Source organism: Cervus canadensis, chromosome 1, assembly GCF_019320065.1.
Source record: "Cervus canadensis isolate Bull #8, Minnesota chromosome 1, ASM1932006v1, whole genome shotgun sequence".
NCBI classification, from domain to species: Eukaryota; Metazoa; Chordata; class Mammalia; order Artiodactyla; family Cervidae; genus Cervus; species Cervus canadensis.
In genome coordinates, this window is record NC_057386.1 from 17,316,384 (window position 1) to 17,329,975 (window position 13,592).

The 13,592-nt window shown below is 37.8% G+C and overlaps 1 protein-coding gene across 1 annotated transcript in view; it reads left to right on the plus strand.

The window, feature by feature from the left end:
* LOC122439765 (leucine-rich repeat-containing protein 37A2-like) overlaps positions 1-13,592 on the plus strand; it is a 45,754-nt gene that overhangs the window by 7,993 nt on the left and 24,169 nt on the right. Inside the window, exons 6-8 of the mRNA XM_043465558.1 lie at positions 6,526-6,597; positions 10,175-10,246; positions 10,855-10,935. Of these exons, the coding sequence (XP_043321493.1) occupies positions 6,526-6,597; positions 10,175-10,246; positions 10,855-10,935 (225 nt within the window). The remainder of the gene's footprint in view (positions 1-6,525; positions 6,598-10,174; positions 10,247-10,854; positions 10,936-13,592) is intronic.

Below are 13,592 nucleotides of genomic sequence, written 5' to 3' on the forward strand. Positions count from 1 at the left end.
TTGGGGCGAAGACTATGTAGATACAAATTTTTCAGTTCAGTTCAGTCATTCAGTCGTGTCCGACTCTGCGACCCCATGAACCGCAGCACGCCAGGCCTCCCTGTCCATCACCAACTCCCGGAGTTTACCCAAACTCATGTCCATTGAGTTGGTGATGCCATCCATTCATCTCATCCTCTGTTGTCCCCTTCTCTTCCTGCCCTCAATCTTTCCCAGCATCAGGGTCTTTTCAAATGAGTCAGCTCTTTGCATCAGGTGGCCAAAATATTGGAGTTTCAGCTTCAACATAAGTCTTTCCAATGAACACCCAGGACTGATTTCCTTTAGGATGGACTGGTTGGATCTCCTTGCAGTCCAAGGGACTCTCAAGAGTCTTCTCCAACACCACAGTTCAGAAGCATCAATTCTTTGGCGCTAAGTGTTCTTCATAGTCCAACTCTCACATCCATACATGACTATTGGAAAAACCATAGCCTTGACTAGACGGACCTTTGTTGACAAAAGTAATGTCTCTGCTTTTTAATATGCTGTCTAGGTTGGTCATAACTTTCCTTCCAAGGAGTAAACGTCTTTTAATTTCATGACTGTAATCACCATCTGCAGTGATTTTGGAGCCCAAAAAAACAAAGTCAGCCACTGTGTCCACTGTTTCCCCATCTGTTTGCCATGAAGTGATGGGACCAGATGCCATGATCTTAGTTGACTGAATGTTGAGCTTTAAGCCAACTTTTTCACTCTCCTCTTTCACTTTCATCAAGAGGCTCTTTAGTTCTTCACTTTCTGCCATAAGGGCAGTGTCATCTGCATATCTGCGGTCATTGATATTTCTCCCGGCAGTCTTGATTCCAGCTTGTGCTTTATCCAGCCCAGCGTTTCTCATGATGTACTCTGCATATAAGTTAAATAAGCAGGGTGACAGTGTACAGCCTTGACGTACTCCTTTTCCTATTTGGAACCAGTCTGTTGTTCCATGTCCAGTTCCAACTGTTGCTTCCTGACCTGCATACAGGTCTCTCAAGAGGCAGGTCAGGTGGTCTGGTATTCCCATTTCTTTCAGAATTTTCCACAGTTTATTGTGATCCACACAGTCAAAGGCTTTGGCATAGTCAGTAAAGCAGAAGTAGATGTTTTTCTGAAACTCTCTTGCTTTTTCGATGATCCAACGAATGTTGGCAGTTTGATCTCTGGTTCCTCTGCCTTGTCTAAATCCAGCTTGAACATCTGGAAGTCCATGGTTCACGTAGTGCTGAAGCCTGGCTTGGAGAATTTTGAACATTACTTTACTAGTGTGTGAGTGCAATTGTGTGGTAGTTTGAGCATTCTTTGGCATTGCCTTTCTTTGGGATTGGAATGAAAACTGACCTTTCCCAGTCCTGTGGCCACTGCTGAGTTTTCCAAATTTGCTGGCATACTGAGTGCAGCGATTTCACAGCATCATCTTTCAGGATTTGAAATAGCTCAACTGGAATTCCATCACCTCCACTAGCTTTGTTTGTAGTGATGCTTTCTAAGGCCCACCTGACTTCACATTCCAGGATGTCTGCCTCTAGGTGAGTGATCACGCCATCGTGATTATCTGGGTCGTGAAGATCTTTTTCGTACAGTTCTTCTGTGTATTCTTGCCACCTGTTCTTAATATCTTCTGCTTCTGTTAGGTCCATACCATTTCTGTCCTTTATCAAGCCCATCTTTGCATGAAATGTTCCCTTGGTATCTCTAATTTTCTTGAAGCTATCTCTAGTCTTTCCCATTCTATTGTTTGCCTCTATTTCTTTGCATTGATCACTGAGGAAGGCTTTCTTATCTCTCCTTGCTATTCTTTGGAACTCTGCAGTAAAATGGGTATATCTTTCCTTTTCTCCTTTGCTTTTTGCTTCTCTTCTTTTCACGGCTATTTGTAAGGCCTCCTCAGACAGCCAGTTTGCTTTTTTGCATTTCTTTTTCTTGGTTATGGTCTTGATCCCTGTCTCCTGTACAATGTCACGAACCTCCGTCCATAGTTCATCAGGCACTCTATCAGATCTAGTCCCTTAAATCTATTTCTCACTTCCACTGTATAGTCAAAAGGGGCTTGATTTAGGTCATACCTGAATGGTCTAGTGGTTTTCCCCACTTTCTTCCATTTAAGTCTGAATTTGGCAACAAGGAGCTCATGATCTGAGCCACAGTCAGCTCCCGGTCTTGTTTTTGCTCACTGTATAGAGCTTCTCCATCTTTGGCTGCAAAGAATATAATCAGTCTGATTTTGGTGTTGACCATGTTCTACTCCCATCAACATGCCATGATGACATTCCTTTCCCTCACATTCCTTCTACCATTGGATATTCTCCACCCCCTCCCCTGCTCTTTTTTTGGCTGATGTGATGGGTGAATCAAAGAGGTCTGATCTGAATTTGAATTTTTCTGATCACTTATGAATTTAAATGTCTGTACGTGTTTACTGAACATTTGTCTTTCTAAATTGTCTGTCCTTAGTCCATTTTTCTGTTACTGTTATTTTTTATTGATTTGTAGAAAAAATCTGCTTAGATACATAAGTGATTTTGGGAAAAAATATTTAAAGTAATTAACTAGTATTTTTCATGACCGTTTGTGGTCATATCATTCATTCAACTTGAATAGACCAGTCATAAATGAATTCTGAATTAATAATAAAAGACATAACAGTCAATCTGAAAATAGGGATTATGACCACCCTTAGAGACATGTTCCCTTAGTTTGACTATCTTATTGGTAAGGAAAAAATGCTAGAACCAGGCAATTTTTTAAAATTTACAGATTTCGTAACTACAAAATGTAGTTTATATTTCCCATGATAGTATCTAACTTGGAGATTTTATTTCCCAAACTTGTAAGAAGAATGAAAGTCATGTGGCACAAGAAATAGATTAACATTAGTTTCCTCTGAGGAGTAGAGGGGAATGGTAGATTAAGGGACAGAGGTAAGAGAAAAAGTTTGGATTGTGTACTATGTATCTTTGGGATTTTGAACTATGTGAATATATATTACGTATTTTGTAAAAAAAAAATAAATTGAAACTAAAAAGTTAACTGTTAAAAAGCCTGTGTGTGGGAAGTGATATAGTGTAACATGAATCTGGTAAGATTTGAAGATTTCTAAGTCAGCTTGAGGTTTAAACCTTATAAGCAGAGGTCCCTAACTTGGTGTCAGTGGCTCCCCAGGGCAGAATTTTTTAATCTCCCTCCTGATCCCTCACGTATGTCTCTTTGGCGTATAATCTACAGAAGCTTATGTTCTTGTGATAATGTTTTCAAGTGTATAATAGGTTAAAATATATAGAAAAACAAAGGAAACCAACTATATTGAAACACTGTCTAGTTTTCAGAATAGTTCAAAAATTAGTGATATAGTAATAAATATGCTTCTCTTAGCACATTAAATAACAAGATAGTGGTAGGTCAATAAATATTATTACTCAGGGTAGTGATGTGAATAAATGATATTTTGAGATATCTGCAACGTACATGTGATATGAAATGATCTGTGATTTCTGTTGGGTACCAAGTTGACTACTGCTGATCCACTGTGATTTGTTGCCGATGTTCATAGTGGAAGGAAATGCTGATTTTATTGAGAGATTGTGAAAACTGAGATGTAATTTTGTTTGCCATCCAAGTTTAGCCCTCTGAATTCAGTCTACTCTGTTCATAGACCTGTGCCCTAAAAGGATGGTCCACAAATGGAAATTGCACATATACTTTTACATGTGTTCGAGACAGTGCAGTTTTCTAGGGAAAAGGACACTGTTTTTGTGAAGTTCTCAACGGATTCTTATCTCAAAAAGATTTAGTCACAAATGTAGGGGTGAAGACATTTCTTTTCTTGTACTTATCCTCATGAATGATGGTATATAGATGATTTGTTTTAAATAAAAGTATCAGATAGTTGATAACCCATCACTTTTTTAATTCATTCAATAAATATTTTTTTGTGTCTCCTATGTGCCAGGAACTGTTTTACATGCTAGGGAGACAGGCCCCAAAACAAAAAAGACCAAGTATTCCAGTTCTCAGGGGGGTTACAAATATATAAAAATAAGTAAGTATAATGGATAAATAGATATAATTTTAAGTATTGATGAGTACTTTGGAGAGAAAGAAAGCAGAGAAAGTTGAGTAAATCACTTCTAGAATGGCCTACTATTTTCATTATATGTATAGTTGAGTCAAAGAAACAACTGAGCCCTCTCAGCTTTCTAGAAGTTGCAGAATGGAGAGAAGGATAATTGTCTTTAAATATAGAATCAAGAATGAATGTGAAACTTAGAAGATTGCCTTGGATAAGAACCCTGGTCAGAAGTAAAACATGGATGTTTCTTAAACGTTACTTCATGCCTGGTTTTGATATTTTCATGATGTGAGAAAGTTTTCGATCCAGCTTTAATGCTTGATTCCCCATAGTTTTAAATTTCTTGCCTCAGAATGAATATTTGGAGTTCTACAGATCAGTAGACTTTATTTCAGTTAGTTGCTTATTTGAAGCTCCTTTTGGGGGTACTTTTTGGTGACTGACATTCTCAGTCTAAACTTTATTTCTAGGTTGAATTTATTACTGTTATTTTAAAAAATTTTAATATCCTGCCATCCAAACAAGTCCACAAAAAGAAACCCCATTAATTTAAAATACTCTCTGTCCTCCCACGATATTCAAACGCCCAACTAGTCTGATATGGGCATCAGCCAATCAAAGAAGACAGTGCCGTGAAGAGCTGATGATCAGCCCCATCTCTTCACTGTCCTGATTGAGTCCTTGTCAGTGTTCAGACTTATAACTAGTGCATACAAGTTTCACTTCTGTCTTGACCTTTTTCATATATCATTATTTCCTGTGCCTTTTGTAAATCACCTATGGTGTATACAGTTTTGTTACACAATGTGTGGAGGTAGAGTTCTTTCCAACTTTCCAAGTTATGAAAGGGGTTACTATAAACGTTGTTGGGCATATTGATTTGAGCTTCCCAGGTGGAGCTAGTAGTAAAGAACCCACCTACCAATGCAGGAGACATAAGAGATGCAGGTTCGATCCCTGGATTGGGAAGATCCCCTGGAGGAGAAAATGGCAACTCACTCCAGTATTCTTGCCTGGGAAATCCCATGGATAGAGGAACCTGGCGGGCTACAGTCTGCGGAGTTGCTTCTGTCTTGACCTTTTTCATATATCATTATTTCCTGTGACTTTTGTATATCACCTATGGTGTACACAGTTTTGTTATGTGATATGGGGAGGTAGAGTTCTTTCCAACTTTCGAAGTTATGAAAAGGGTTACTATAAATGTTGTTGGACATATTGATTTGTTTTTTTCTTTTTGGATCATTTCCGTGGAAATATGAAACCACTACTTAGCAGAGGTGAGGAAAGAATCAGTCTTAGCACCATCTGTTGACCATTCCCCCTTCACCTGTCCATCACTGCTGTTCTTTCTAACATGGTGAATTTCAAATTGAGGTCAGGATCTTTGAAGCATTTTTAGGACTCCAAGAGTTCTTTGTGGGAATTCTGTGGGAATAAAGTCTTCTGTGTTTTTGTTTTAGTGATCCTTTAAAAATGTATATGCCTGTATTCTATATAGTATGAACTACCTTATAACTGAGTTGCAGAGTTTCCAGGTAGTAATACTTTAATTCTCGTAAACTATGAGTAAAGGATTAATTTATGAGATGGAATCAAGATATGAGGTGGAATTAATATAAATATGTGACCAAGATACACTGTAAGGAAAAACAATCTTTTAAATGCAGAACTCAGTGAAAATATTCACAAGGCAACATAGCATGTGCTCAGATCCCCAAGACTCCTGAAGGATGTGCCACTGTTAATATTGCAAGGAAGGGGATTCTTGCAGGCAAGAGAAACTGACCTCTGATATCTTTATAGAGTTTCTTCTGTACTGAAGTCAGAGAGAGAGCTGTGATTGGAAAGTTCTGCCCAGGGACTCCTCAGATGCTGACAGAATTCTTTTCTGACATGAGTGGTGTCACACAGGGATTTGTTTCATCATTATTAAACTGAACAATTGTGTATATTTTATGCATATTTTTAAAATATGTGAATAATTTTCAAAAAAGTTTTACTAGAGGAAAAAAATCAAATGGCTTCATTTTCAGCCCTGATACAGTTCTGTGTGGAACTTCCCAATAAGGTTTGGGAAAAGAGAAGAGGAAGGACCTCTGCATTGTTGGTGCTGCCAGAGTTGGATTCTAACAGAAATCCTGTGATCTAGAGAGTAGGCATTAACTGTATTATCTGTATGATTTGGTGGGAAGAGTGGATGGAGAGTGTGTGTGTGTGTATGTATGTGTGACGGAGAGAGATGGACACAACAAAGGATGTGAGGAGAAAGGTTTAAATGAAAACAGAACAGAAATCACCATCCTAAATTAAATAAGAATTAGGGTGTTTAGATGGCACCATTACTTAGCTTCCTCCACTTTCAGGAGTACTATGTAGTAAATGGTTGTAGTTATTTTGCATTTTGATTGAGAAATAACATTTTCATTTTTCAGAATTCTCAGTGAAAATTCTTTGACTGAATTACACAAGGACTCATTTGAAGGCTTGCTATCCCTCCAATATTTGTAAGTTAATTAGTAAATCATATTTATTTATGAGCTCTTATCTATAAAGTAACTACAGGTTCAAATTAGATAATCTCTTCAATTTCTTCCACCCATACAATTCTACAATTTTGTAAGTCTATGTAGGGCCCTAGCCCATCTCTACCATTAAATACCTCCTATTCATTTTTTAATTTAATTATTTAGACAAGATATAGATGGGAAAATACCCTTTAGTTGTAGAGGAAAAGTGGTAATAGGATCTGAGCGATTATAGACTCCCATGTCTATAACATTATGTATAAATGTTCATATACTATCTGCTTATATTTTGTTCTTGACTCAAATCTGACCCATAGTCCATTTTCATACAGCCCATAAGTTAAGAATGATTTTTAAAGTGTTGTAAATGAAAAAAAAAAAGAGAGAAACAAAGAAAAATATGTGACAGAGACTGTGTGGCCTGCAAAGCCTAAAATATTTACTCCCTGGCCTTTTTGGAAAAGGTTTGAAAAACTTGTTTTAGTAAAATGAGAGGAATTAAAGTTAACTTCAAATTGTCACCCACAGGAAAGAAAATATAGAGCACTTACATTAGTGTGAATGCCATTAACTCATAATTTTGATAATGTAATCTAAGCTAAACTGGATCAGATGCTATTAAAGCAATGCTATTTAAACGGAACCTTGAAGGGCCATTGGTATCATCACATAGACATCTTGGTAAGAATAAGCTTGCAAAAGGAAAGTGAGAGATAAAATACAAGAAAACGTTAAATATTTAATATTTAACACTAAAATGTTAAATATTTAAGCAGATGAACTATGTAAACAGTACTTTGTCAAGAACACATTAAGTTATCAAGAGAACAGACTGTTGTTAAGGATTTCATGCAAGAATTGCATGAAATTAAAAATGTTAAAGATGACGTATAAGCGGTATATTTAGAAATGTTTACACTAAATGAACATATCAGAAATGCCCCTAACTTCACTAGGTACAAAACAAAAATCTCTCCAGCCTCTGTTTTCTGGCCACAGTGTGGCTTGCAGGATCTTAGTTCCTCCACCAGGGATTGAATCCAGGCCCCTGGCAGTGAAGTGCTGAGTCCTAACCACTGGACCTACAGGGAATGCCCTCTCTAGCTTCTTTATCCAAGAAGAACTGCTTGCATAATGTTTCTGTTTATTTAGGGATAAGGAGATACCGTGTTCTTTGCTTTAAAAGCTCAATTTTTGTCCTTTGTCCATGGCATCCAAGATATGTATGTTATTAACCCTTATTAAGCCAATTTAGGATGCTGTTTAACAAGTAGATTATTTTTGCAAATATAAAAGAGTTAAAGGAGATGAGCATATAAAGAATCTCACCTCACCCTAACAATAGTTCTTTAATTATCAAACCTTCAAAGCCTTAGGGGCAACCATTTTCTTTTCTTCCGTCTGGGCGCCAAACCTTACAAACACAGTTTGGAGAAAAACAAAGATAACTACTCAGTGGATTAGGCCCTTCCTTACTTCTATGAAATACTTTATAAGCTGATTATTTCATGTTAACATCCATATGCTCATTCTGTTTTAAAAATGCCAATCAATAAAAAAGCTAAAAAGGAATATGCTAAGAACTAAGCCTAGTGTTGGAAACACAAAGGTGGTTAAGATAGAATTCCTTCTAGCAATTCATGATGTCACAGAGAAAATAAACATAGAAACTCAAACCATAACAACAAAGTGCAGTAGAGGCACAGAAGAGGGAGCCGTGAAGTGGTAAAGCTCCATTTCTTTTAAAACAGTCATTTTCTTCTTATTCACTCCCTATTTGTTGACTTTATAAATATTTGACTTTGCTTTATGTCCGTGCATTGGCTGCAAACATGATAGACAATGTGCATAAACAGGATCTAACCCATGCATTCAAGGAGTTTTATGCTGAGAGAAAATGGGATGCAAAAATAGCTTTCTTTTTTTAGAAAAGAAATGAATAAGGGCAATGAGAGCTGTAAGTTGGTGTTGGAGCATAGAAGAGGGAAAAAAAGACTTCTAACTGGATCAGGGAAGATGTTGCTAAAGCAATGCTGTTCAAACGGAACCTTAAAGGGCCATTGGTATCATCCGATAGACATCTTGGGAAGAATAAGCTTGCAAAAGAAAACTGGGAGAAAGACAAAACACAGGAAAAACACTTTGAGTACCCATAGAGTTCCAGTGTGGAGAATAGGAGATGAGAGCCAGGTTATCAAGGGCATTGGGGGACAAGCCCGGAATATCATGCCAAGCGATCATGTTACCACAGCAGTGCTCTAGGACAGACTTGAGCCTGCAGCAGAATCAGTCACTTGGAGGGCTTGTTGAAACACAAGCTCCACCTCTGTAGTTAATGATTCAATCAGTCCAGAGTAGGGCTGAGTATTTGTAGCTTCAGTAAGTTCACAAATGGTGCTGGTATTTAAGACTACTTCTGGAAATTGGCTCAGATGGTAAAGAATCCGCCTGCAATGTGGGAGACCTTGGTTCGATACCTGGGTTAGGAAGAGCCCCTGGAGAAGGGAATGGCTACTCACTCCAGTATTCTGGCCTAGAGAATGCTATGGCCCGAGGAGCCTGGCAGGCTACGGTCCATGGGTTCGCAAAGAGTCGGACACGACTGAGCAACTTTCACTTTCTGGAGAGTTAAACTAATGATCATGTAGAGGCTGGCTTAGGAATGGAGAGAGCAGAGATAGAAACACCAGTCAGAAGACAGTTATACCCATCCAGGTGAAATGAGACACAAGCTGATGTCAATGGAAACAGGATAGTCAGCTATAGTCGAGTGGGTATTTTCAAATAAAAATCAATATGACAGAAAGTATAATACTGAATTAGGTAAAGTTACATATCAATGAGGGGAGTAACTTCCTTTCAGGTTGTATGAAAGGATATCTTTTATTTGTGCTAGTACTGAATTGGTCTAGAAAAACAGAACTAAATTGGGAGGTGTGTAAATATAAGAAAATTCCTTTTAATGTTAGGAATTATAATTGGAGAATAAAAACTTTGAGCTCATAATCTAGAATTTGAAGAGACTACAAAAGGTGGGAATCTAATCAATTCTGCTGTGAGGAAAGATTACCTCCAAAATTTATCAAGATCTATAGTTGTAGCTCAAACGGTAAAGAATCTGACTGCGAGGCAGGAGGCCAGGGTTCGATCCCTGGGTTCGGAAGTTCCTCTGGCGAAGGGAGTGGCAATCCACTCCAGTATTCTTGCCTGGAGAACTCCATGGACAGAGAAGCCTGGCGGGCTACAGTCCATGGGGTCGCAAAGAGTTGGACACAACCAAGCGACTAACACAGTCCATAGTGATAGCTGCCTTCCAGGTGATTATGATATAAACTTTAAAAAAGTTCTGTAGTTATATATTTTATTTATAGAGATTTCTTGAGAGAGGTGAAGGCAGGGTTAGGGACTCTGGAAGGTTCAAATAACAATTCCTAAGGTTTGGAGTTTAGACCAAAGCTACTTATTTGTTTTAATCATTCTAACCTCTACTAGTTATTCCTATTAAATAGATATCTAATAGCTAATTGAGGCAATATTTTCCTTTTACTTTTCCTAGAGATTTATCCTGCAATAAAATACAGTCTATTGAAAGACGTTCATTTGAACCACTTCCTTTTTTGCAGTTTATGTAAGTTACAAATATAACTTCATTATATTTGGAATTTTTAGAAAACTTAACTTTTATCAAATTAACTTGTTACTCATTTTGAAATATTATTAAAATTATATAACAAGTCCTTTTTTTTCTCTGGCAAAGATGAGTGTGAAAATTATTACACAGCTCAGCGTGAATCGTTCTAGAACAGTGGTTCCCCGCCAGGGTGATTTTGCATGCAGCAACATTTGGCAACGTCTGGAGACATTTTTGGTTGTTAGAACTGTATGTACTACTGACATCTAGTGGACAGAGGCCAGAGATGCAACTAAACATTCAACAGTGTACAGGAGAGCCCCAGCACAAGATAGAATTATCCAGTCTCAAATGTCAATAGTGCTGCTTTCCTGGAGAAGTAAAGATCACTTAACATAAGCATTTATTGAGCATTTGCTAAATGCGCCACATATATAATCATTAGAGTGTAAATCATATTATCTTCCACAGTGAGATTTCTTTAGTGTATGGAGGGAGTACTGATGTTATTTTCATCATATATAAATTAGATTTACTGCCAAAGGGTAAGTGTTTTGAAAGAATATATTTTTTTCTTCTTCTTTTGCTTGTGTCTTTTTTTGTAGAAATCTTGGTTGCAATTTACTCACAGAACTGAGCTTTGGAACATTTCAGGCCTGGCATGGAATGCAGTTTTTACACAAGTTGTAAGTGAAATAGCAGATGAATACATGTATAAAACTGTGTGTAAAAACATCATACAGTTATTGGTTACCTGGGTGTAAGCCTAGTATGAATCCTGAGAAGTATGTCTTGAGATCCCCCTTTTTTTTTTCTCAAATGAGGAAACTAAGGTACAAAGAGGCCAAGAGACTCATCTAATGCCTATGTATGAAACGGTCTGGTTTCCATAGTACTGATCTTTGGCACAGGCAATAAAAGGCACCAAGCAAAAACATTCAAATTAGCATTGTCATGGAATCCCACTGATGCTGCTCCAATATGGGAAGGGTTCATGAAGTTCCATTTTTGAATTTAACTTTGATTCCTGCTCATGTACAAAGTTCCTAACTGCTTAAAATCTATGCAATGCAGAGCTGCAAAGATCTAAGTTTAACACAAAATTCTTCATGGAACAAAAGATGTGGATGCTTCCTCAACCATTAGCTTCTTTTAAATGGTAAAGGAAAACGAATTCCTGAACATCCACCACAGGGCTCTCCCCAATCACCCAGATCCTTGTTCTTCAAGAAGTATGCCTCTGAAGTGAATTATCTGTGGCCATTAGGAACCTTTCAGTTATGGAAAAAGATGGTGTTTTTGTTCAGCTGTAGAGTGAAAAATATAAAGAAAATACATTGCTGTAGCCTAATTCTATAGACTTTTCCTGACTACTCATCAATAACAAATGTGGGTTTTACACCCCTTCTGCTCAAAAATTCTGTGATTTCTGTGTGACACAAGCAAATCATAGTGAGTACATTCCATGGCTGGAAGGGAATTTCCGAGTCAAGGTAAAGAGCCTTGTCTATCCATGCCTGGCTTTGGTAAAGACTCTCTTACTGTCTTGTGGCTCAGAAATCCAGTTTCACACAGTTCCTTTCCAGTTAATGAAGGTGTTGAGGGTGTGTCCAGAGCTACAGATCCCTATCTGGCGTGGCCTCCCACACCCCACCCCCACCCCTCATGAGTTTCCTGATGCCTACTTTGGGGAAAGAGCATCCAGGGTCAGTTTTTCTTTGGCCAGAGTGCCAGAGAGCAGGCTCCTAAGGGCCCTCCACCAGGAGGTTTCAGTAGTGTCAATACAATGTCTTAAACTCACCACCTTTTCTAAACATTTATAATGCCAATAGTCCCTAATAAGAATCAGAGTTTCACTGTGGTTATGCAGGCAACAGGAAAATAAATTGTGGAATCACAGTTGACAAAAATTAATGAATTCATCCAAAAACATTCACAGAGTGCCCTGCCCACTGTGTGTCAGCACTATTGTAAGTGCTGTGCTGGGGACACAAAGAAGAATAGGACAAGGACTTTGTCCCCAGGAAGCTTTCACACTGGAAAGAGGAAGATGGATGTTGATGGGAAAATATATGAGAGCCATGCTAGCATCTATGTAGCAGGGTAACAAGGTGGGCAGGGGCAACAAAGTAGAAAATGGGTGGTGGGTCAGAAAAGATTCTTAAGGGAAGAGATACCAACTTGTTCCTTTTGAATTTCTGTGTTTATCATAAATGACAGGAAAAGGTAATGAAAGAATCTGAGCTATCTGCTGTTGGAAATAAATTAATACTGTACTCCTAAAACTCAAAGTTTTACCATCAAAAGATTGTCACAATATAGTAAGTGTGTGTTGGGGGTAGGGCTCTTTGTTTTGGGCCAAGTCTTTCTACTAGACAAAGCTAATTTGCTTCAGGCAACATTTGCCATGGTGAGATATAAACTTTATTGCATCTCTTTCCAAAGACAAAATGCCAAGAAAAGATGCTACCCCTCGAGTTAAGTCATTTTATTACCTATAATGACTAGGGTGGTTATAAGTTGAAATGATATTTTCCCTTGCATTAAGTAAGTTTGGTAAAGGGCCCCAGTTGAGGTGGATTTATCATGAATTAAATGAAGCTTAAGCTTCAGGTCTCCTTACTTGCATAACTCCCTCTCAAGGTCTTGGGAGTGGTCCTAGCAATTTTTGTATTCTTATCTTTGTGTGCTTTTATTAGAATTTCCCAAAGTAGATAAGGTTCAGGCCCTACAAAACTTGATCCATCACTGGCTTTCAGGTAATTATAACAGTAGGTTTCTTAAATGAAGCCTGTATGTTATTGACAAACACCAGATAAACAGGTTAGCAGTGTGGTAGTCTATTCTGAACCTGAAATCCACCTCAAAGTTGAACCAAGGGCTTTTAAACTAAATACAAGTTTGTGAATGGCAATGATAATCATATCTCTTTCAGATGAAATCAGGAATGAAGTGTATTATGGAAAACCAGCAGTGGTTGATAATCCTAAATGTTAAGTATACTTTTTTTTTTCTGACTTTAAAGTGATTCTCCTTCATTCACCTACACAGGTCCAGACTGATGGCTTATTTTTTTTAAAAATTCTTTTAGTCACTTCATTGTTTTTAACAATACAAGCTCCGTGATTTTAGAAACTGAAGGACTGTACAATGTAGAAAGGCTATATAATTATCCAGACAGAGCATGTTCACATGCTGGCTTGTCTGTGGTACATCAATATTGTACCAAGAACATAAGGATTATGAGAGAATTAGAGGAAAACCAAAGCCTCATCCCTATTGAATTATTTACCTCACTGTTGAGAATATTGATGAGATGGATGTGGTCATACCATGAAGGCAA